Source organism: Eriocheir sinensis, chromosome 57, assembly GCF_024679095.1.
Source record: "Eriocheir sinensis breed Jianghai 21 chromosome 57, ASM2467909v1, whole genome shotgun sequence".
NCBI classification, from domain to species: Eukaryota; Metazoa; Arthropoda; class Malacostraca; order Decapoda; family Varunidae; genus Eriocheir; species Eriocheir sinensis.
Window position 1 is genome coordinate 9,705,690 of NC_066565.1, and position 25,278 is coordinate 9,730,967.

At 43.3% G+C, this 25,278-nt stretch overlaps 2 protein-coding genes and 2 long non-coding RNA genes across 45 annotated transcripts in view; 2 read left to right on the forward strand and 2 right to left on the reverse strand.

Annotated features, from left to right (window-relative positions):
- Nucleotides 1–25,278, reverse strand: part of LOC126984858 (uncharacterized) — a 197,801-nt gene that overhangs the window by 112,483 nt on the left and 60,040 nt on the right. The window lies entirely within an intron of this gene.
- LOC126984866 (uncharacterized) lies at nucleotides 476–6,515 on the reverse strand. Its single transcript, XR_007738083.1, has 4 exons — nucleotides 6,105–6,515; nucleotides 4,639–4,821; nucleotides 3,513–3,572; nucleotides 476–2,558 (listed from the first exon to the last, which is right to left on the reverse strand). It is a non-coding gene; the product is annotated as an uncharacterized LOC126984866 (long non-coding RNA).
- LOC126984867 (uncharacterized) lies at nucleotides 21,491–23,542 on the forward strand. The gene is made up of 2 exons (XR_007738084.1): nucleotides 21,491–21,965; nucleotides 23,403–23,542. It is a non-coding gene; the product is annotated as an uncharacterized LOC126984867 (long non-coding RNA).
- The window catches only part of LOC126984853 (uncharacterized), a 129,588-nt gene continuing 128,093 nt past the window's right edge, over nucleotides 23,784–25,278 (forward strand). For 6 of the 14 annotated variants that reach the window (XR_007737990.1, XM_050839060.1, XM_050839062.1 and 3 more), the window contains exons 1-2: nucleotides 23,784–24,582; nucleotides 24,781–25,275. Coding sequence is in view for 10 of the 14 variants with exons in the window: in XM_050839060.1 (XP_050695017.1) it covers nucleotides 24,425–24,582; nucleotides 24,781–25,275 (653 nt within the window). In the remaining 4 variants the exon portion in view is untranslated. Of the gene's footprint in view, nucleotides 24,682–24,780; nucleotides 25,276–25,278 lie in introns of all 14 variants that reach the window. The other 8 variants (XM_050839066.1, XM_050839070.1, XM_050839065.1 and 5 more) reach the window with 8 other exon arrangements.

The following is a 25,278-nucleotide window of genomic DNA, read 5'->3' on the forward strand; positions in this document are numbered from 1 at the left end:
ACCCCACCACGGTTGAACCCAAAGAGACTATATACGGAGAGATAGTGGTATGTAGTAATTCCTCGGGCGTACGGAAGTAGCGCCATCTATTGCAGCCCACCAAAAACGTCACTTTTCAGGGGTAGCTTTACTATTTTTGAAGTACCTGCCACAGCACCCTATCCAGCCTTTACTTAGCCTTTACTTATTTTTTTCATTATTGTAAAATTATTTACTAATGGGATCTTGAAAAATATATTTGTTCTGATGTTTTATTAGGTATTATCTACACTATATCAATTTGTTATTTTAGGAAAAATATGGTGTAGAAAGCATTTGTTAATATATATATATATATATATATATATATATATATATATATATATATATATATATATATATATATATATATATATATATATATATATATATATATATATATATATATATATATATATATATATATATATATATATATATATATATATGTGTGTGTGTGTGTGTGTGTAGCAAACATATCCAGTGCTTTAAATACAAGCAAAGCATACAACATTCTATACATGCTAGATTACTATAATGCCTTTGCAACTGTGGTAACCCGGATGTCACACTGGTCCTGTGTCCCAGGGTAATGGGTTCCCTAACATCACAGCCTCAAGGGCCAATGTTACAGAGATGAGCACCGAGGCCACGTGCTGCTACAGCGTATGCCCCCAACCGTACCTTTACCTTTTGCAAAATGCTCTTAGCTGAGTAAAAATATCATACTAACTGTACAAGTGCCAGATAATGGCAAGCATTGCATACTGCTTGACAGGGCAGAGAACAAAAGCTTCTAAGCATTACAACTGAAATAAACAATGGGAGACACTTGAAGCTTCTTAACAGAAAATGACCCGATTTATAACAGGCAAAACCAACAATGGTGCATTATATACAATAAAAACTGTATAAAAATGTTGCAAAGCACATCAATATAAGAGCAAAGCATCATAAAACATGCTGAAATACATGATGGAGGACATCAAGAAGGTAACACATGAGTTGTCTTAAATGGAATGCAATAACTTGGTGGTCCTGGGAGACAGCCAAGCCTGGAGGTGAAAATGGGATGAAGGACACGGTATGATCTCAAGCTCTGACCTTGGTGTCAGGGTCATGAAGATATTAAGCTCAGTAGGCACAACTATGCAGCGGAGGCACATATGATAAAAGCAAATGAGACAAAATAAGGCAACTCATAGTGTAAGAAAATAGCAAGAAAGTTATGCTGCAGTATGTGACACAACAAATTACAGGGCAGAGAGTGATTTGTATTTCATAGGCTACATCAGTAAACATGTAGCATTTATTGTAGGAACCACACATTAAAGCTGGATGTAATAAAATATATGTTTTTAGCACACATTAAAGTTGGATGTAATAAAATCATTTGATATGAAACTCCTTGAACTAGCCAACCAAACAAACCACTCTCTGTCCATCCCCCCCCTTCAAAAAAGCATTATTTTTCACAAGGTTTATGATGCATTAGTCAAGAATATCAACTGCCATTACATTTTGTCAAAAAAAAAAAATCATACCTATGTGATTATGTATATCCTATAAAGCAGAAAAAAATTGCATGCTGTAATACAAACAAGATTACTCCTGGAAGCCACATTAATGATGCCAGACACGTGATGATAGACACTTAATGTGATGAAATTACATGCTGTATTTCACATTATGAAACCAAGCCAAGTGTCACTGCAGCACATTATTAGGTAAGGCAGACATCAAAAGCTTGTTACCTGAACAAGATTAAACATAACAGGCAAAATCCACAATAAAGCATTTTATACTGTTGGGTAGGGAAGAGAACAAATGTTTCCAAGCATTACACCTGAAATAAACAATGGCAGATATTCAAAGCTTGTGAGCTGAACAAGATCTGATTTATAACAGGCAAAACCAACAACGGTGCATTACATGCGATATCTGGCAGGGAAGATAAATGATTCCTTGCATTACAACTGGAAAGTGGCAGACACCCAAAGCTTGTTAACTGAACAAGATCTGATTTATAACAGGCAAGACTAACAATGGTGCATTACTTGCAATATTTGGAAAAGTATATGGAAATTTTTTTTTGGCGTAACAAGAGTAATACTAAATAATGGCAAATCCCACGAAGTTTCTGTTCTTTTGACAAAGCCTGTGCTCTTTGCTGCAGGGCTGTCAGAGTCTGTTTGCTCCAGGCAACATTTACTGAAATACCCCTGAGTCATGAGTGAAGTGTTGAAACTGAAGGCAAGTGAAATACTGTGCTTAGAAATCTATTAGCATTTGGACTTTGATAGTATAAGGCCAGAGCAAACCTCCTCTCTTGTAACCCATATCTCCTACTAGGCTTAGATCTTGGCATCTTGCAGCATGTTGAACCTGACCTCAGAAAAAAATCCATCCCTATTGGACCTAAAAAATTGCTGGCTCTGGGCAAAAACTGCCCAGGAGTTGTAACAGCCTGGGCTTTGAGCTGCCTTGCCTCCCGGTGCAGACAGCAGGCTGTTGTGTGCAGCAATTTTCACTTTTCATGTCTGAAAATACATGAAAAATATTTAATCACAATTCTAATAAAATATGTGCATCTAATTGCATTATTTTCAGTGCTATACGGACAGTGAATCTAAGCATTGACATTATGTCTGCACACCAGCTTCGATGGAAGGCTTCACTTAGATTGCCTGATAAGAGTAATATTTTCAGGAGATGGGGGAGAGGATACAACTGGAGACTCTTGACAGATATAATGTCAAGATCTACAAGCACTCATTTACCATATATATCTTTGATGATCAGTCCATACTAAAACATTTGTCAATGTGTTGCCACACTAAAAATCTAAAAATTCCCTGCTAAACCATCCAAGTGAATCAAGAATGAGTTCCGGGCGGCAGCATGAGCCAATACTAAATGGCGCCACTATAAAAAAAATTGCCTGCATCATGACAGGCCTGGGCCGACCGTCAGACCCCTGAAGAAAACCTACCGGCGCTATAGGCAGGTGGGGGAAAAAAAAAAGGATCACATCAGAAGAATGGACAAAGGTTTGTTAGTGGCACTTCAAGGTTATGCTACCTCTTCAAAGATTGGCCAGTCATGGTTTAAAGTGGAACAGGATAAACAAGAAACAGGTAGGTATCTGTGGACACTACTGTTACTATCAATTGCCAGCCTATGGCAAAATTTGAACCTATGCTATCAAAAACATAAGACCCATATGCTGATCACTCGACTAATCGTAATGGTACTACAGCAATAGAAACATAAAGAGTTTAAATATATCATTCAAAATGTCAACCTTTTTACATACCTTTTTTTAAGATATGAAGCCTACTGGTGTAACAGTTAAATATTGAACTCAATTTGTATGCAGAGATGTGAAGTATGTTATTAAGCTGTAATGTTTCCAACACATAAGTTGTGATTAAAACAACATGGAATAGTAACTAAAGAGAATAAATTATCACTGAGAACAAGAGGTTCCTTACTATATTGTGATGAGCTTGATGGCCGAGTCGAGTTTCCTCCAACCCCATCAAGTTCACACCCTGTTGAGAGGCAATTTTTTAATCAAAGTGAAAAATGGATGCAAATGGTCACTAAAATTAGTTATTATACTTGGTGTCACAAATTCGGGCAAAGAATTTAGGGATAGGACTCCTGGACTTGGCGTCACTGATAAGGTAAATGATCTCGTGCACTCATTGGGCCATAATATATACATTGTTATAATGTGTATTATTGTCTTGTTACTATATATTACCTACTGATAATGGAAATACATGTCAGGATTAATCATCAAATACAAGGAAAAAAGAATCATGTATGGAAATTGTGAACTTTTAAGTTCATGTAACAAACAAAGTTTATTATACACAAAAAGGTTGGGTACTTCTGATGTAAAAGATTTTTGGATATAACATCACCCCCTTCCTCCATATTGGTTCTTTAAAGCAAGGGTTGACTACAGCTCATTATTATTTGCGGCAGGTTACACGACACTTTTTTTAGTGCAAACCACCTGGAAATCAATGATCATTATAAGGAATACTTCTCATGAGTAGCTACTAAAACTTGACAACCTAGAAGGATGCACCATCAGACTGTAAAGGATAGATATATTATAAGACATGGCTACATTGGTGGATCCAAAGGGGGGCCCAGGCCCCCCCAATGTTCCTGAGTGATACAGGAAAACTAGCTCAAAAGCGCGCTGCGGCTAAAACAAGGCCTTGGCACAAAGTCCAGGCCGTTATATCCATTGATTTAGGTCACTCCACCAGTTTTTCAAGACCAGGACTGCCGAGAATGGCTAATCGGTAATGCTAATGCTCCTTCCACCCGCAAAAAGTCTGACGTCCTCCCAAAAATTCATTTCCTGGATCTGCACCCAAGGACATACCGTAACATGGTTCAATGATCATGGACAAAAAAAAAATGTTAAGACAATCAATATCCAATCATTTCAGGATACATAAATCAGCATCCATATGAAGGAATTCTACAACTTAAAAGAGCAGGGCATGTGTTAAGTGATTTGCACAGTCTATTTTGTGAAGTCATAATTAGATTAATAACACAACAATCAACAAACACTAGATGAAGTATTCATACCAAAATCAGTACATGGAGCTGGTGCACTGCAATGGGAAGCACATTCCTGCAGCTCACCAAGAGGGTTGAATGATGCCATGTACTTCAGGGGGAGTGGCTAAATGTCTTCATCCTTGGCCTCTTTCTTGGCCTCTGCCCCTTCAGCTGCCACATTCTCTTGGATGATATCGGACATGTTCGGGTCTGTTGGGATGTGGTTGTGTTAGATGTGGAATAACATACGACAGTGGAACATGGAAGGAAAGAGTATGTCCACACGGTAAAATACAGAGATGAGGATTGCACTGCATTAGTTGAGTGATTACAAGATGTAAATTGAAATTCTTTGGATACTGAAAGGATGTACGGGGACAACTGGGTGAGAAGAGAGAGATGCAGATTTTTATGTTATATAGCTAGTTACACCAATGAAGACTTAGGGCATACACATTGAGAAAGACCACAATTTTGGCTGCTAGATGGAAAAGCACTAGATGTCAAAGTGCCAGGACATTGAAGGAAGTAATAATAAGAAAAGCAATAATAATTAATGAGTGTAAATATATTTCTGATATTTTTGTTAATCTTAATACTAGTATTGGAATTTTCAAACACTAAGAATATAATAAATAAATAGATAAATTAATTAAAATAAATACATTAATTGTACTAATACTACCACTAACAATATTAACAGCACTGCATCTAATAGACTGAGCAATAAACTGAGTCTGATATGTAACCATAATTAAACTGTCTCTGTCTGAGTGTTATGTGAAGCTTGCTCCATGCACCATGATAGGAATGGCATAGATGCATGCAGGTTGCTGAGATGCTTACAGTCACCAGCCACTTGTAGATATGTCACCAAAATGTGTTGGAAGCATTGACGGCCAACTTTCATTTATTTAATTATTATTTTCTTTAAACAAAGGAGACAGCTCAAGGGCAACAAAGCGTACTAGAAAAAAAAGCCCCACTACTCACCGCTCCCAAACAGACAACAGTAGAGTCTTGATACACTCTTCTTGAAGGTCAAATTATAGGCAGAAGGAAATGCGGACAATGGAAGGCTGTTCCAGTTTATCAGTGTAAGGGATGAAAGAGTGGAGATGCTGGTTAACTTTTGCATAAGACGTTTGGCAAGATAGAACATGCAGTAATTGACTTAAATTAGAAAAGTATAGATTTAGGAGGGAATTAAATGGGCAGGCATTGGTTTAATAATAGGGTGGTGGGGGAATGGAATAGATTCCGCAATCACATAGTGAGTGCAGGGACGATAGCTTGTTTTAAGAGTAGACTGGATAGCTACATGGACGAGGCTGACAGGTGGTAATGGGGAGGAATCTGGACCTGCCGTGTGTAGGCCATTCGGCCTCTTGCCGCGGAAGGAGGGGAGGCATGCAATTAGCAAATTCAGAACAGTTGTCAGCGTGAAAATGATTAGAATTTCCACATTATCATTATTTATATATGTCACTTACCCCGGCTGGCATCCTTCCGTAATAAATGTAGCTTCACACCAGGCTGTGTCCTCTTTATCACCACAAAGGGACATGATTTGAGGCTCCGGCTGGTAAACGTGGCGGCCGCGGCGGTGTTATGATTTTTGAACGAGGCAGCGTTGCCATCGGAGCAGAGAAAGATATTGCTGCGAATAGCGATATAATAAACAGTATAAGTTAGACCGAGATAATTATATTCACCCACTCTTTCCCCCTACAAACCAATGACTCAATGTATATATATCATCATTACTGATGGGAGTCAGCGTGCGTGCTAAAACAATGAGTTTGGAAGAAAAAACATGATCACATAGTTTAAAAGAACGGCAGTAGGGCTACAATTCCTTGGTTCATTCCAGTATGTATACAGAAAGGTTAAACACATAAAACACATCTAACCACACATGCAGAGAAAGTAATATAATTGCGGTATAATAATATAACAATAATAGCATTACCCATGACATGTAGCCAGGCTATATCTACCTAGTAAATATATACAGTATATATAGTTCCTACTGTTCATTTTAATATTTATCTACCTTTATTTTTTTTAATTTAAAATGGGATATAACCAGACTAAAGAAAAAAAGTAGCAACATTTGCTGCTTGATCCCATGTAGCAACACTGCTGATTGGTTCTAGGGGTTGGGGGTGGGTCTTAAGGGGAGGAGGCGCCTGAATGTAAACAAAGCTGCTCCTGCGCCATCTATTGCAACCGACATACACCAACACCCACCCACGGTCTCCCATAGAGGCCCCCTCTCCTGTTCTATAGTCTCCTTGGTTGAACCCAGACTGGCCGCGGCAGCCACCTCGGACTCTTCCCTGCACGCACCCTGTGACGTCACGACCTGCGCGGCCCGGTGGAGTTTTTGGTGGCTCCTTGCGCGGACCCTGTATTCTCTCGGCCCTGCCTCGACCAAAAGCTCTTCCGCTTTCGTGAACACGTCGTGAAAATGATTCTCCGCATCTGCTCTGAACTTGGCAAAAATGGTCTCGATGCCACGGCATCGGCTGACACCAGGTCGCCATCTTTCCTCTTAAGTTTGGCTCGGCTCGAGAGTATGTGCCAATATACACTCCACTACAACCAGTCCAACGAGAAAGCAGGAAACATGTATGGCGATGAGAAGGAGCCCAGCGGTGGCGTCAAGTTCCTCCTCGAGAAAAACAGCGATGACAGGCAGAAATTCAACGAAAACCATCATTCTGTCATGCCTCTCAATCCACCTGGTGGGGCACAGGGGAACAAGCGTTTCGCGCTTGGCCGAGGTAAGCTTGACAACCTCAGTGAAGCGGAGAGAGCGCATATTTGAAGAATGAACGAAGTTGTACACCTGGGTCAGGTTGTACACCTGGGTCAGTGTTGTACACCTGGGTCAGTGTTTGAAGAGCGATCTTCACTTCCTTGACGTCACACGCCTTCGTCAGTACAAGATTCTGCCGGTGGCTAAAGCAGTGGATTGGCTTGGCCAGGGTGTACTTCCTCATGAGTACTGCGGCACACCCTTTGAATGTTCCCACCATGGCACTTGCTCCATCGAAACCAAGTCCCCTGCACTTGGCCATGTTCAATCCGAGGTCTTCAACGGTGCACAAAAGGAGCCAGGCTAAACCTTTACCGGTGAGGTCATGAGCACGCACAAAGGCAAGGAAGTCTTCCCTTGTTTCCTCTTCCAAGTGCCGAATGATGATAGTGGCCTGCACTAAAATTCACTTTCTGCTTGCATGTGAGGAATGAGGTCACACAGATTTTTTCCTAGGCCTTTAAATCTTGCTCTATAATATTCAATATATGATTCCGGAACTCAAATACTGAAAATAAATAAAGAAAATCCTGAGTTCTCCAGAAATGCAACAGAAAGGTACCAGTTTTCGTTTTGACTCTCTCAGAAAGTGGACATATTAGCAGATGGGGGGTCGTAAGACACCCCAGCCTCCCCTAGGAACGGCGTACTACGGCCCTGTACGAGTATATAGATTGTTAGATGAGTGCGGGGCCATAAGAGCGCGGGGCCCTGGGCACATGCCCGTTGTGCCCTGGCCCTGCAGGAGTGAAAAATTACATCAGACACTGAAAAAATTTAAATCTTGTCTGAGCATCCTGTCCACCACCGCATAGCAAAGCCCAAGGAACCATAGAGGAGGAATTTTTTTAAAGTTTGGAGGACAGCGTCCAGAGCTATCTAGCGGCGGCCGGCTTCGCTCCCCAGCTCTCTAGCTTTTTAGGGGTATCTTAAATATATTTTATGTTTTCTCAATTCATGGGTATTTCAAATATTTTAGTTATCCTAATATTTTTTTGGGGGGCACCCGGGCCATCTAGCTCCACACCCCCGTATCCGCACCTGCATATGCCTACAGCCGACGACACATTCCGTATTATAGTTGCAGCACATTATAAGCGAGTCAGTTATGTACCGACTGTCCACATACACTCGAGATTTTCTGGGGGGGGGGGCAAAGATTTTTTGGCCTCCCCCCCTTGCATCCACCCCTGGAACAAAGTGAGTGCAGAGGTGAAGGAAGATTTGGCAAAAGCCGGATGTCTTGAAGACAGAGGCATCAAAGGTTTGCAGTGGGTCTAGTACTGAAGGAGCTACTGCTTTTGGGCTCCTCAATGCTCATAATGGTAAAGAACTGTTGGATAAAACTACCAATCAAGTAAAAAATAGATTAGACAGGAAAAACAACATTGTCTTGTATGGTATCCTAGAGAAGGTGAAAGAGGGCATGAACTTGGCAATTAGGTCTGAAAAAATTGAGCATGACAAGCTAATTTTCATAGAATTATGCAGTGAGATGGGCTTGACATGTTTGGACAGTGATATTGAGGAGATAAGACGAATTGGAAGATACAAGGGAGAAACAGAACAGAGTAGCCTACCGAGGCGCATAGTGGTGACTCTGAGAGGATCCTTGAAAGAAAGGATTATGAGATGCCAAAGGTGAAATATTTAGGAAGGTTGGTGTGTCTCATGATATGACCATTGAGGAAAGGAAAAGAGAGAAGGAACTCAGAGCAAATGCTGGAAAGAAAAACGTCGAGGAGAAAGATTCGGGAAACTACTATGTAGTTTTGGTCAATGTTTTTTATAGTGTCTGTAATAGGAGAAAGCTGAAAGTAAATGTCAACAGAAGTAAAGTGATGGTTTGTGAGCGAAGTAGAAGTGAGGTTGTAGATTTTGTATGCCCATATAGAGTGGGAATTGAATGTGAAAAAAAATGCAAAATAATTCTGAATGGTGAAGAAATGGAGGAGGTCAATGAGTTTAAGTACCTTGGATCAGTTATGTGTAAGCATGGTGGTATGGAGGGAGAGATAAGAGAAAGGGCATTGCAAGGAAGAAGGGTGGTAGGGTCTTTGGGACGAATCATGAATGGCAGAAGTGTGAGCATGGAGGTAAAGGGGGATTTGAGAAATACAATAATAGTACCAACCCTCACATATGCAAGTGAAACATGGGCCTGGAATGAAAGTCAGAGGTCTAGAGTGCAGGCAATGGAAATGAGTTATTTGAGGAGTGCTTGTGGTGTGAGTAGAATGGATGGAATGAGTAATGAAAGTGAGTAAGAGCATTTTGGAATGTGTCACAGGGGTGAAGGGAAGAAGTGTGGAGTGGTGGAAGAAGTGAAGCGACAGACCTTAAAGTGGTTTGGCCACATGGAGCGAATGGAGGAGAGTAAGATGACCAGAAGGGTGTATGTGAGTGAGATAGAGGGAGGGAATGCTAGAGGACGACCTCCAGCGAAATGGAGGGATAGGGTACAAGAGTACGTTGGGGAGAGGGGGGAAAGATCTTTGAGAAACTTTGAGCAAGCAAGGAGGGAGTGTCTGGAGAGAGAAAGTTGAAAGCTCTTCTGCCGTGGCCATCCCCTGGTGGGAGCTCCTAGGAGCAGGCGTCGATGAAATGATGAACGATGATGAAGAGGAAGTCCCTGGAACCGGCATATACTGAAGGTAAAAAGGTGGAGGAAGGAGATAGAGGAACCACAAGCATAATCCAAAATAAAATATGTACATCTGGGTCAAGTAAAAAAGACTTTCATGTGTTACTTTGTAATGTCGATGTATTAACTAATGATAAGATAGTGGAGCTGGGAGCAAAAGTTGAAGAGTTACAGACACCCCCTCATGTGATAGCGTTACAGGAAGTCAAACCAAAAAATCATCGTTTTGATAGAGACATTGCGGAGTATAATAACTTTGAAGGGTATGAGAGCATTGGAAAAAATCTAGCACTTGAGGATAAGGGAAGAGGACTGTTAGTATATATAAATAAGGATATAGCCTATGACATTATCCAGATGAAAGAGGAAGCTTGCAAGTATATAGCAGTTAAGATCAAATGAAAAAATGAGGAACTATTGTTCACGTCTATTTATAGGAGCCCAAGCAGTGATAATGAAAATAACGAGAAAATACTGAAGTTACTACAAGAAACCAGCGAATACAGTGCAAGGCACAAAATTATTGTTGGAGATATCAACTTGCCTAATACAGAATGGGGACACTTAACATGCAAATCTGGGGAGGACAGCCTTAGCCTGAGTCTCCTAGAAAAGGTCCGGGATTGTTTTTACACTCAGCACATACAGGAGATCACCAGATTCAGAGGGACCTGTGCTGGGAACATATTAGCTCTGGTATTCACTGATGATGACACAACGTTGAGGGACTTAGAGATAACAAGCCCACTTGGGAAGAGTGACCACGGATGTGTTGGTTGTAAATGTGATATAGAATCACAGGACAGGAAGTGCAAAAGTAAAATTTATCTTTATGAAAAAGCGGATTTTGATCAATTAAAAGGACTGTTATCAATTGATTGGGACGTATACCTTGATACTTACGACATACATGAAATGTGGAGGAGATTTAAGCCGAAGTTACTAGAGGCTGTCAAAGTGTGTATTCCTCAAAGGGAATTCAGAGGTAAAGATACACTCAGGAAGAGGACAAATAAAGGCTTGGAAATAAACAGAAGACTGTGGCCAAAGATCAAGAAGAAAAAACGATATTGGAATAGATTGAGAAGAATGCAGGATGGTGGCATACATGGGTCAAGTGAATATATACAAATGCAAGAGGATTACCGGAGATTAAGTAATCAAATTACAAAGGAGACTATAAATGCTATTAAGGACACCGAGAAGACCATTGCTCAGAATGTCCAAACAAACCCTAAGATATTCTGGAAGTACGTACAGTCAAAGACTAAGTCATCAGTGGGCGAATGTGACCTTTATACGAATACTGAAAAAACAGCCAAAACACAAAGCGACGAACAAAAAAGAGAGGGTGCTGGCGAACTTCTATAGTACTGTTTTTACCGAGGAACCTGATGGGATGACACCCAACGTTGATATTAAGAATGTTCCTCCCTTACCAGTCATAGGATTTACATGTGATGCTATAGAAAGAGTGATCGATAAAATGCAACGTCATAAGTCTCCAGGCCCAGAGGGGTTGCACCCGCGGGTGATAAAAGAGGTGAAGGGAATAATTTCCCCGCCACTCAGGAAGATATTCAGGGGCAACATTTTAAACTGGATAGCAGCATTCTTGACAGAGAAAACACAGAGTTATAGTAAATGGAGAAGAATCAGACTGGCAAATGGTTACTAGTGGAGTGCCCCAAGGCTCAGTGCTTGGACCACTGTTGTTCATTATGTACATAAATGATCTACCAGATGTAGTACTCAACAGCGAATTATTTTTGTACGCTGACGATACAAAGGTCTTCAGACAAACTGGTAAGAGAGAGGACTGTGTTAGCCTGCAGGAAGATCTCTACAGGATGCAACATTGGTCGGGGAAGTGGTTGTTGGAGTTCCACCCTGAAAAGTGCAGTGCTATGAGGCTAGGAACATCAAATGAAGAAAAGGTCACATGCAACATGAGGGAGGAGCTAAGGGACATCACAGTGGAAAAGGACCTGGGAGTTTGGACTGATTGCGAGCTGAAGTTTAAAGAACACCGTGCAAGGAAAATCAATAAGGTTAACGGATTGGTCGGACTGATCCGACGTACATTTGTGACACTGGATGAGTCAGAACTCAAGTTATTGTTTATTGCCTTAGTTCGACCACACCTAGAGTATGCAAACCAAGCCTGGTCCCCAAGCAAGCAGATGGACACTTAGGCAGTGGAGGCAGTTCAAAGAAGAGCCACCAAATTGGTACCAACCTTGAAGAACTTGTCATATCCAGAACCACTACAGAAATTAGGCCTCCCAACCCTGTCATACAGACGATCAAGAGGTGATATGATAGAATTGTTCAAGATCATGAATGGAGTGTACGACAGTGACATATGCAACCTCTTCATGGATCAAAATTATCAAGCTACACGGGGACATAGTAAGAAGATATATAAACAACGTGCCAGGTTAGATATAAGAAAATATTCATTCTGTAATAGAGTGGTGGATATCTGGAACGGCCTCCCTGAAGCAGTAGTGAGTGCACCATCAGTTAAAACCTTTGAAAATAGGTTGGATAAGGCATGGAGATCACAGAGACAAAAACTTGAGCACATGGTAGCCATTGATATTGGGCACGGGTCCAGACAACTCGACCACGGAGACCACCCGAACGGAGACACAGAGACCGGAGACACAGGCTTTTTTAGCCTCTTCCGGAATTTTTCTGTGAGTTTCTGTGACCGTCGGGTTCTTGTTGTTGGTGATAGTCAAGTTCGTTATGTTGACAGGTATTTTTGCTCCAAGGATAAGAACAGGACGAGGGTGTGTTTCCCAGGGGCAGGGATGGGCCATACATCAGACAGGATTGAGGCGTGTATGGCAAGCGAGGGATCGAACCCCATTGTCTTTCTCAGCTGTGGCGGAAACGGTTTCTCGTGTGCCAAGCGAGGACCTTCTCAGGCGTTTTAGAGAATTGTTAGGCAGGATACGTGACGCTGGTGGGTCGCCAGTAGTGTGTGGCGTCCTGCCATGGCGATGGATGGCTGTCCAGGGCGATAGCAGTGAACAGCAGACTTGCTGAGCACTGCGAGCGCAATGGGTGGCTGTTCGTCGACAATTGGGACCTCTTCTTTGGCAACGATGCCCTCTACGCCCGTGACAGGATACACTTGACGTTCAAGGGTGTTGAGGCTCTCTCAGACTCCCTTGAGCGAGCACTTGGTACCCTGAGGGATTTTTTAGTATAGGCAAGGGGGGAAGGAGTAATGGGAGCAATGGGAGGAGTAATGGAAGAGGACATCTAGCTCATAATATAACCAGGCAGCTTAGAAGTAATTATAGGGGAGTAACAGAGGGCGGGCTAAGAATCTTCTATACTAACAGCAGGAGCCTCAGAAACAAGATAGACTTACTAAGGGGTGAAGCTTGTTCAGAAAATTTTGACATAATAGCGATCACTGAGACATGGATAGACACTGCCAATAGAAATTTTAGATCAGAATTTGAAATAACAGGTTATCAGATGTTTCACAAAGACAGAAGGGGCAGAAAGGGGGGCGGAGTTGCGCTATATGTGAAAGACTCACTTAAATGTTTAGTTGACAATTCAGTCAAAACTAACATGGATTCAGAATCAGTTTGGGTGGACGTTTACAAAGGGAAAGAAAAACTAACTCTAGGAGTTATGTACAGGCCACCCAGCCTTAACAGGCAGGACACGAGTATATTTCTACAGGAGATTGGCAGGGCGAGTAGGGGTAGAAATGTCTGCGTAATGGGGGACTTTATTTATAGGAATATAGACGGGGAAGACCTAGTGGGTGACCTGGAAGCCGAGGACTTTCTTGAAGTTATACAAGATAATTTCCTTAAGCAGGTAGTTACTGAGCCTACCAGAGGAGATAACATATTAGACTTAGTCCTAACCAATAATGGGAACTTGCTACGTGAGTTGGAGGTGGGCGGAGAGTTAGGAAATAGTGACCACAGAACGGTTTGTTTTAGCTTAGACTGGGCGGTAACCATAGCTGGGCGTTATCGCGATACTTTATCGCAGATAACAAAATCGGATTATCGACCATCCGCTACTTATTTAAATATATATCGGTATCTTCGTTACTTTTGTAACCAAACTAGCTATAATCGCTACTTTTTTTCAGCCTCTCAGAAAAAAACGTTGTCTCCTCCCTACTGCGCATGCGTGGCCCGGTGTTGTATGAAAAAACTTCGGGGTATGAAATATCTTCGGTGATGAGAGTTCATACTTAGATCATGAAAATTAAAACACTAGGTTATTTTTTTATGCTACTCAAAAATCAATATATCATAGAGAAAAATCATTTAACTTTGCCCCCAAAATGATTATTCACTGCCTCAAATTTGATATTCCATATTCGTTTGTGACCATGCCATGGTATTGAAGGCACCCGGTGTTGTGTTATTTGGTGTCCCATCGTCAAAAGCTGGCGCTTTTGTTTACAAACACTGGTCGAGATCTCGTGAACTGCGCATGCTCAGACCATTAAGTTTAGACCTGTACAGTCTCAATGTTTTTTTTACCCATTAAGGGTTGTTGGAAAGCTGAATCAAACATACAGTACCACCATCCTCGCTGTTTCTAGAACGACGTACACTCTGTACATATAAATACAACTCGTACAGAGTGCCGTTCTAGTAACAGCGAGGACAAGGTAATATATGTCTGATTCAGCCTTCCAGCAACTCTTTATTACAATTTAAAAGCTTTGTGAGACTGTACAGGTCTACGCTAGTCTGAGCATGCACCATTCATGAGAGAGACCAGTGTAAACAATTTTGACAGTGGGGACGCCAAATAACACAAATTCAATTCATTTCTAGTATTACCGTCCATATGTACGTGTCAACGTGTGGTTTTAAGGTTCTGTAAGTTTCCTAAAATACAGATAACGAAAATTTGAATTCATCAATGTTCTATCTGAAATATCAATATAGTATCGTTTTTGCCTATCGGACTTATCGCTAGCTAGTATCGGAATTGTGGATTTATATCGGGTATCGGTTATCGCCTATATTTGTGTCTCTAGTTAACGAATATCGGTTATCGCCGTTAAGGTTTTTCATTATCAGTTATCGGGAATAAGGTTTTCTGTTATCGTGCCCAGCTATGGCGGTAACCAGCGAACCAAACCCAGTGTTAGTGCCAGATTTCAGAAGAGCAAATTACAAGGGGCTTCGAAGACATCTTGAAAGGGTAAACTGGGATAATTCAGGAATTCATGAGGGCCAGAACTGCAGATTGGAGAGCCAGGAGAACCAGGTAGAAATGTCTTACAATAATTTAGTTAGAGTAATAGTAGAGGGGCAAGGACAGCATATACCACAGTGAACACTTAGAAAAGAAAACAATGATCCTAAGTGGATGACTCGTGGACTAAAACACGAGATTGGGTTAAAGAAGGGAATTTATCAGAAAATAAAGAATGGTGAAACACATCTCAGGGGCCGGTACGTCGAACTATCTAGATTAGTTAAGAAAAACACCAGGATAGCAAAAAGGAACTATGAGATCAAAGTACCAAATGAGGCGGAAAGTAATCCTAAGGGCTTCTTTCAGATGTATAGAACAAAAAAACGGGAGAAAATTGGACCGCTGAAAACAAACAGGGGAGCTAGTAGAAAATTACGAAAATATGAGCACATTGTTGAACGACTACTTCCTTTCAGTATTCACACCGGAGGATCGAACGACTATACCGGAAAGGGTTCAGGTGTACGAGGGCGGGGATGGCGATAAGTTGAGGGATATAATCATTACCAGGCAAGTAGTTCAGGATGAGATAGATAAGCTTAAGAAGAACAAGTCGCCAGGTCCTAACGGGATATTTCCGAGGGTATTAAAGGAATTAGGTAATGTACTCAGTGACCCACTAACCGACATCTTTAAAATGTCGGTAAATACTGGCTATGTGCCGAGCCTATGGAAAGTAGCTAATGTGACGCCGATTTTTAAAAAGGGGGACAGGTCAGTTGCTTCAAACTATCGCCCAATTAGCTTAACATCGGTTATAGGCAAGATGCTGGAGTCCATAATAGCCAGGAACATTCGGGAGCATTTAGAGAAACATAGCTTAATTCACGACTTGCAGCATGGGTTCACAAAAGGTAGGTCATGCCTCACCAATCTCTTGTCCTTCTACAATAAAGTATTTGAGGCAGTTGACAGAGATGAAAATTATGATGTAATCTATCTTGATTTTAGTAAAGCGTTTGACAAAGTTCCTCACCAACGACTGTTGCTTAAATTACAGGCTCATGGAGTAGAGGGTAAAGTTTTGAGCTGGGTCAAGGCGTGGCTTAGCAATAGGAAGCAAAGAGTGCAAATCAATGGTAAAAGATCTGACTGGGGATGTGTTACGAGTGGGGTCCCACAAGGTTTGGTATTAGGGCCACTTTTGTTTATTATTTATATCAATGACTTAGATACAGGAATTAGTAGTGATCATAGGTGGGCGTTATCGTGATAAGTTATCTCGATACTTTATCACTGATAACAAAGTCGGGTTATCGGCCATCCGCTACTTATTTAAATATATATCGGTATCTTCGTTACTTTTGTAAGCAAACTAGCAATAATCGCTACTTTTTTCCGCCTCAGAAAAAAAAAAAACGTTGTCTCCCTACTGTGCATGCGTGGCCCGGTGTTGTATGAAAAAACTTCGGAACATGAAATATCTTCGGTGAAGAGATTTCATACTTAGATCATCAAAATTAAAACACTAGGTTATTTTTTATGTTACTCAAAAAAGGAATATATTAAAGAGCAAAATCATTTAACTTTGCCCCCAAAATGATTATTCACTGCCTCAAATTTGATTTTCCATATTCGTTTGTGAGCATGCCATGGTATTGAAGGCACCCGGTGTTGTGTTATTTGGTGTCCCATCGTCAAAAGCTGGCGCTTTTGTTTACAAACACTGGTCTCTCGTGAACTGCGCATGCTCCGACCAGTAAGTGTAGACCTGTACAGTCTCACAAAGCTTTTTAACACATTAAGAGTTGCTGGAAAGCTGAATTAAACATAGATCACCACCATCCTCGCTGTTTCTAGAACGACACTCTGTACATATAAATACAACTCGTACAGATCGAGTGTCGTTCTAGAAACAGCGAGGATGGTGGTAGTGGTACTGTATGTCTGATTCAGCCTTCCAGCAACTCTTAATTATGGTTTAAAGCTTTGTGAGACTGTACAGGTCTACGCTTGCTGGTCTGAATGACAAGGAGTTGAAGCAAAAAAAGTGAACAAAAATGTTTATACACTACCATAATTTTTTCTTATTATTTTATTGTAGGTATACCTAAGTGCAATAAATTTGTAATGATGATAAGCAGCAATGTCTCATCAACACGATGATAATCGGCTCGGTTTTCCCAAATATCATAATGGTGGCTAGCTAATAGCGTTAAGTGTAAACATGTGGAATCATGGAAAGGTCACCAATCCGTCAATCTATGGCGGCCGACCTCAGAGTTACAGGCAGGAGCAGTGGCTTCACCTCTCACCTTTAATGGCGCCCAAAAACAGTCCCTCCGCTAAGTTTGTACCCCACATTTGGTAAAGTTGTCTTGCCTTCAGCTTCGATCCTCTCTTTTTATTATCTTACTATCAAGTGTGCTTCATAGTTGTTAGGGTTCGCAACACAAGGTTAATTTATGATGAAGTTTATTCACATTCTTTTGGTAATGGTAGCGAGCTTACTGAAATTAATTAACAATGCTATTGACAACTCTATTGTTCTGTTGGTAATGGTAGCGAGCTTTTACCGAGTTACTTTACAATACTGATTACAACTCATCATTCCAATTACCATGCAAGGGCATACTCATCACAGATAATTTCATAAAATATATGTATATAGTCCTGGCCATAGCTAACAAAACTTCCCTAATCAAGTTTCAATGGTGCATAATTATACAAGAAAATATCTCCCTTCAACCACCGATATGTGTTCCCAAAGATGATCATGGGGGCAATTAAGGTACTCGTGTGAGGTTAAGATACCAGGGGGGTGATCATAAGCCAACACAAAAGGGAATCTTCACATACTCTATAATGACACAACAAGTGATCGAGTTACCAGCACAGTCAGTACCTGTGGGGGTGAGGTCGAGATCGATGGTGTGTCATTCAACTCTTATAAGTAACATTAACATTGTATCAAGATAACACACTAACAAGTTTGGTCCCTAGGAGCTGGGCTCAACGTACCTGTGGGGTAAGGTCGAGACGATGTGTGAGGGAGAGTCGCTCACACCGTTGGCTTCTCACTTCCCCCCACTGCCCGCGGGCTAGCCAGAGGCTAGTGAACGCATTTATCAGTGGTTTAGTTAACATACAATTGGCCTGTTCCACCAGCTCAGAAAGAGTTCCGAAGCAACTGGTTCTCTCACTTAATACAGGTGAAAAATTCTGCACGTCCCTCCTCCGTAAAAAAAACTAACTAATGATCGATCACTCGGCACCTTCGGCTGAGGCGTAGTCACGCCACAGCTCCACTGGTTCGTCTGTCTGTCTTGCGGTTCGTAACCACTTGATTCACAAGCAACACATCAGTTATTACGGGTTATTGATTTCTCAGTTTTCCCCGCATTACAATGTTAGGGTCTTTCCGGTTATACGAACTATCGACTTTTTATTTTTTTTTTGCATTTTTCCAATGTATTTTTTACGTAGAATCCGAAAATAACATTGGTTTTTTGGAGAAATGGATAGATAAAAGGTTATTCAACTTTAAAGTTATTTATTTCCTATGCATTACTGAAGAAATGCAAACTTTTATTTTTCCTTTCTTTTATCAAATGTAAGACATACATTCTTTGATGGTTAGGTTAGGTTAGTTTAGGTTAGGTTAGGTTAGGTTAGGTTAGGTTAGTTTAGGTTAGGTTAGGTTAGGTTAGGTTAGCTGATTTTTGACCTGAAAGAGAGGAAAAATGAAAGTTAGCATTTCTTCAGTATTACATAGGGAATAAATAACTTTAAAGTTGAATAACTTTTTACCTATTGGTTTCTCCAAAAAAAAATTGTCATTTTAGGATTCTACGGAAAAAAATACATTGAAAAAATGTAAAAATACCCAAAAAATCGATAGTTCGTATAACCGGAAAGATCCCAATGTTAGGTGCACCTATTGTAAATTTATTTCCACATCAGACGAAATAATGTTATCTGCTGGTTACTGTATAGCCAGGTACCCAAGGCAACACGAATCTGGCAGTGCAGTGCATTATACGGGTATAAGGGTAAGGTTGGGGGGTCGTCATCTCCTACGTACAATACACACACATGTTTTGGCAGCACAATGCATTACACGGGTGTGTGTCATAGGTAAGGTTGGGGCGGAATTATGGGCAAGACAGACGGCCCCTGACCACAGGAAGGCCCCCATGAGTCCATGACGGCAACACACCTGCCCTGACGGCTCCCATGCACACGCCTGCTCTTTTAATGAAGAGATTTTCTATTCTCTTTTTCTATTACTCTCGGTCCCACACGTTCTCTGGCTGTATCGAAACACACGAGAAATTAATCACAACAAGGAGAGGGTATTCCCCGGCTGCCTGGGATTGAAACCGCGACCAGCGTGACGGGAGAGCCACTCCTTACCGAGTCGGCCAAAGAGGTACCCCGCTGGCTAAGTGGGTTATCGGAGGCTCGTTCATCAGGCATAGTCGCCGCACTACACTCTGATGGCCCCAATCCTGCCCTGATGGTCCCACACCTGCCCTGATGACCCCACACCTGCCCTGACAGCCCCATACCAACCCAGACGATCCCACACCCTCCCTGACAGTCCCACACCTGCCATGACGGCCCAGCACCTGCCCTGACAGTCCCACACCTGCCATGACGGCCCAACACCTGCCCGGACAGTCCCACACCTGCCATGACGGCCCAACACCTGCCCGGACAGTCCCACACCTGCCATGACGGCCCAACATCTGCCCTGACAGTCCCACACCTGTCCTGACCGCCCAACACCTACCCTGACAGTCCCACACTTACCCTGACAGCCCCACACCTACCCGGACAGTCCCACACCTGCCATGACGGCCCAACACCTGCCATGACAGCCCCACACCTTCCCTGACAGTCCCACACGCCATGACGGCCCAGCACCTGCCCTGACAGTCCCACACCTGCCATGACTGCCCAACACCTGCCCGGACAGTCCCACACTTGCCATGACGGCCCAACACCTGCCCGGACAGTCCCACACCTGCCATGACGGCCCAACACCTGCCCGGACAGTCCCACACTTGCCATGACAGCCCCACACCTTCCCTGACAGTCCCACACTTGCCATGACGGCCCAACACCTGCCCTGACAGTCCCACACCTGCCATGACGGCCCAACACCTGCCCGGACAGTCCCACACCTGCCATGACAGCCCAACACCTGCCCTGACAGTCCCACACCTGCCATGACGGCCCAACACCTGCCCTGACAGTCCCACACCTGCCATGACAATTGCGCACCTGCCCTGACAACCTCACACCTGCCCTGACAGTCCCACACCTGCCCTGACAATCCCACACTTGCCCTGATCGACAACCCCACACCTGCCCTGACGATTCCATATGCACTTACTCCGACACTCCCACACCTGCCCTGACAGTCCCACACCTGCCATGACGGCCCCACACCTGCCCTGAGGATTCCACATGCACTTACTCCCACAGTCCCACACCTGCCCTGACAGTCCCACGTACACCTGCCATGACAGCCCCCCACCTGTCCTGACAGTAATCTTTGATGGTCCCACACCTATCCTGCCAACCCTACACCTGCTCTAATGACCCCACACCTGCCCTGAGAGCCCCACACCTGTCCTGACAATAATCCTTGATGGTCCCACACCTATCCTGCCAACCCTACACCTGCTCTGATGACCCTACACCTGCACTGATGACCCCACATATTATTGCCCTATTTCGTGACAATCTATCGTCTGGTGCAGTGGTTCCCAATCTGGGGGGCATGCCTCCTTGGGGGCGTGAGCTAGGTAAAGAGAGGGCGTGATTCCATCTGCCAAAAATTGCAGTTTTGCAAGAAATAAACACACACACACACACACACACACACACGAAGGAGTAACAAATGATGGGGGGCGTGAGGATTTCTTATAAATCAATAGGGGGCATCATGTGAAAAGTTTGGGAGCCACTGGTCTAGTGTCTTTATTTTTTTGGCATTAGCTTATGTGTCTCTATTCAGGGGAAGGGACAGTTAGTTCACGTATTATTTCCCCATTTCATAACATAATCTATCACCTTGCGTCCATTTCTTTCCCAGTAGTTCTTTGTATTTTTCCAGCAGTTTGTCATTTTCTTTTCAGTTCCTGTCCAAGAGATTTTGCCATAATTCAGAGGAAGGAGGAGGCACGCTAGTCTGTTGTGTTTCATCTCGTAATGTCCTTTTCGTAATTTCCAGCAGCAGCTTCCAATTATGTTTTCACTTTGTGTCACTTTGTATCTTCCAGAGGTTTGCGATTATGCTGTTACTTACTGTCTGGAAATGCTGCCTTCGTTGTGAGGATGGAAGAAGTAGCTACATATTATCCTCTGTATTAGTATAGCTACACACTATTATTCCATGATGTAATCTATTGCAATGTATCTTTTTGTACTTTCCAGCAGCCTGCAATCATGCCTTTCCTTCCTGTATTAATTGTGAGGATGGAAGAAGTAGCTACATATCATCCTCTGTATATACTATTAGAAGTAGCTACACTATTATCCCATATTGTAATCTATTGCAATGTATCTTTTTGTACTTTCCAGCAGCCTGCAATCATGCCCTTCCTTCCTGTATTAATTGTGAGGATGGAAGAAGTAGCTACATATCATCCTCAGTATGTACTATTAGAGGTAGGTACATACTTTCCATACTGTAATCTATCGTAATGTATTGTATTGTATTTTCCAGCAGCCTGCAATCATGCCCTTCCTTCCTGTCTTGATCTTCCAACACTCAGTTCTAAGCACACAAGCACATGTTATCTTATTCCACCCCTTTGTTCTTCCTCCCTTCCTCAGTATCTAACCTTTCCTTGTTGGTTTCCATGAATAAGTTTTTTCCTTTTTGAGTATGTCTTCCTAATGTAACTATTGGTCTATGTTTTTGTTTGTTTGTTCTAGTCCACACACACACACACACACACACACACACATGCATACAGACACACACCAGAATTGGTTTGGGAATTCTATTTTCTCATCAGCTTCCTGTCTATCCCCTGTCTGCCTGTAGCCAGTGGCGCCTGCAGAAAAATTTCATAGGGGTGGCCATGGGGAGGCCACTTAAAATCTTGGGGTGGCACACCAGAATTAAAAAGTCATAAGCACAGACGGTGTTTGCTGAACTGATGTGATGTTACATTACCACGTGTATTGTACGCGTCAGGCCGTCAGCTGATCCAGCGCCACCTCTCTCTCTCTCTCAAGGCCAATAAAGGAAGGTCCAGCGAAGAGAGGGGAATCCCCGGCAGCGTGACGTCACCCACGCCTACCCCGCCTCTCAGTGCTCTCTTCCCGCTCGCTGGCCTCGGCTTCGGCTTGGTCAGTCCACGTGTCTTCAACTCCCTTCTATATTCCTGTTTTTTTTCTTCATTCATAAAATATATATTTAACGGAGGTGGCCTCAACAGCGACTGACGAGCGCATCACGGGCGAGCCATGGGGCGAGCGTAGCCCAGAGCTGAAGCCGAACGCGTGATAAATTTGAGCAGCGCGCCACGATCGTGACGTCACGTACGCCTGAGAAGTGAGCTCGCCGCTGGACCTTCCTTTCTCGATCGTGCTCTCTCTCTCTCTCACACATTTTATACGACTTTTATACAGTCGGTGTAGATTTTTCAAGATTTTGGGGATTTAGACTTTTTCTTTCAAGCTTTCAAAGGTTAGGGTTAATTTTTAAAGATCTTGAATTTTTTTTCAAGCGCTGGCAACACTGTAAAATAAAACTGGCAATAGATATTTGTGACTGGCCAGTGGGGTGGCCAGCAGATTTGCAGGGGTGGCCGCGGCCACCCCAGGCCACCCCCTGGTGGCGCCACTGCCTGTAGCACCAGTAGGCCCTCTTGGACGGCCCCAGCCCATTAGCGGAACAGGTGAATTTTATTTATAGTGGCTGCCGTGATGTGACTCCTGCTTCATTTACTGCCCTCAGCTGTTTCCTTTACCATAAAAAAAATGTAGGCATGCATTCAGGGGAGGCGGTGGCTGAGTGGTTAGCGTGCCAGCCTCGCATTCGGTGCGTTGTCCATGATGGTTCGAATCCGCCGCTAACCACCTGGGATTTTTCAGTCACCGCCGAGTGGCCTAAGACTACCCACATGCTGTCCTGAAGACCACCTATCAACCCAGACTCTAGAAGAAGCTCTGCAGCACAAGTGGAATCAAGAATGAGCTCCGGGGGGCAGCATGAGCCAATAATAATAATGGCACCACTATAAACAATTGCCTGCGCCATGACGGGCTAGGGCCGACCATCAGGCTCATATGGATTAGCCTACCGGCGCTGTAGGCCACATGTAAGAAAAAAAAAAAATGCTATATGTATATATATTTCTTAACCCGTCCGCTGCAATTGGCACGGATTTTGCCTTCACTGGTAGCCTGGCAACATAATTATACTCCCAGGCCTTTCTCTGCCTCTGTGGTGGATAGTGGAGTGTTTCCCATACACCCCCAGGCCTTTCTCTGCCTCTGTGGTGGATAGTGGAGTGTTTCCCATGTGGTATTGGTGTGCTGGATATCCCTTCACTGGTAGCCTGGTAACATACACTCCCAGGCCTTTCTCTGCCTCTGTGGTGGATAGTGGAGTGTTTCCCATGTGGTATTGGTGTGCTGGATATCCCTTCACTGGTAGCCTGATAACATACACCCCCAGGCCTTTCTCTGCCTCTATGGTGGATAGTGGAGTGTTTCCCATGTGGTATTGGTGTGCTGGATATCCCTTCACCGGTAGCCTGGTAACATACACTCCCAGGCCTTTCTCTGCCTCTATGGTGGATAGTGGAGTGTTTCCTATGTGGTATTGGTGTGCTGGATATCCCTTCACTGGTAGCCTGGTAACATACACTCCAAGGTCTTTCTCTGCCTTTGTGGTGGATAGTGAAGTGTTTCCCATGTGGTATCGGTGTGCTGGATATCCCTTCACTGGTAGCCTGGTAACATATACTCCCAGGCCTTTCTCTGCCTCTGTGGTGGATAGTTGAGTGTTTCCCATGTGGTATTAGTGTGCTGGATATCCCTTCACTGGTAGCCTGGTAACATACACTCCAAGGTCTTTCTCTGCCTCTGTGGTGGATAGTGGAGTGTTTCCCATGTGGTATTGGTGTGCTAGATATCCCTTCACTGGTAGCCTGGTAACATACACTCCCAGGTCTTTATCTGCCTCTGTGGTGGATAGTGGAGTGTTTCCCATGTGGTATTGGTGTGCTGGATATCCCTTCACTGGTAGCCTGGTAACATACACTCCCAGGTCTTTCTCTGCCTCTGTGGTGGATAGTGGAGTGTTACCCATGTGGTATTGGTGTGCTGGATATCCCTTCACTGGTAGCCTGGTAACATACACTCCCAGGTCTTTCTCTGCCTCTGTGGTGGATATTAGCGTGTTTCCCATGTGGTATTGGTGTGCTGGATATCCCTTCAGTGGTAGCCTGGTAACATACACTCCCAGGTCTTTCTCTGCCTCTGTGGTGGATAGTGGAGTGTTTCCCATGTGGTATTGGTGTGCTGGATATCCCTTCAGTGGTAGCCTGGTAACATACACTCCCAGGTCTTTCTCTGCCTCTGTGGTGGATAGTGGAGTGTTTCCCATGTGGTATTGGTGTGCTGGATATACCTTCACTGGTAGCCTGGTAAAATACACTTCCAGGTCTTTCTCTGCCTCTGTGGTGGATATTGGCATGTTTCCCATGTGGTATTGGTGTGCTGGATATCCCTTCAGTGGTAGTCTGGTAACATACACTCCCAGGTCTTTCCCTGCCTCTGTGGTGGATAGTGGAGTGTTTCCCATGTGGTATTGGTGTGCTGGATATCCCTTCAGTGGTAGCCTGGTAACATACACTCCCAGGTCTTTCTCTGCCTCAGTGGTGGATAGTGAAGTGTTTCCCATGTGGTATTGGTGTGCTGGATATCCCTTCACTGGTAGCCTGGTAACATGCACTCCCAGGTC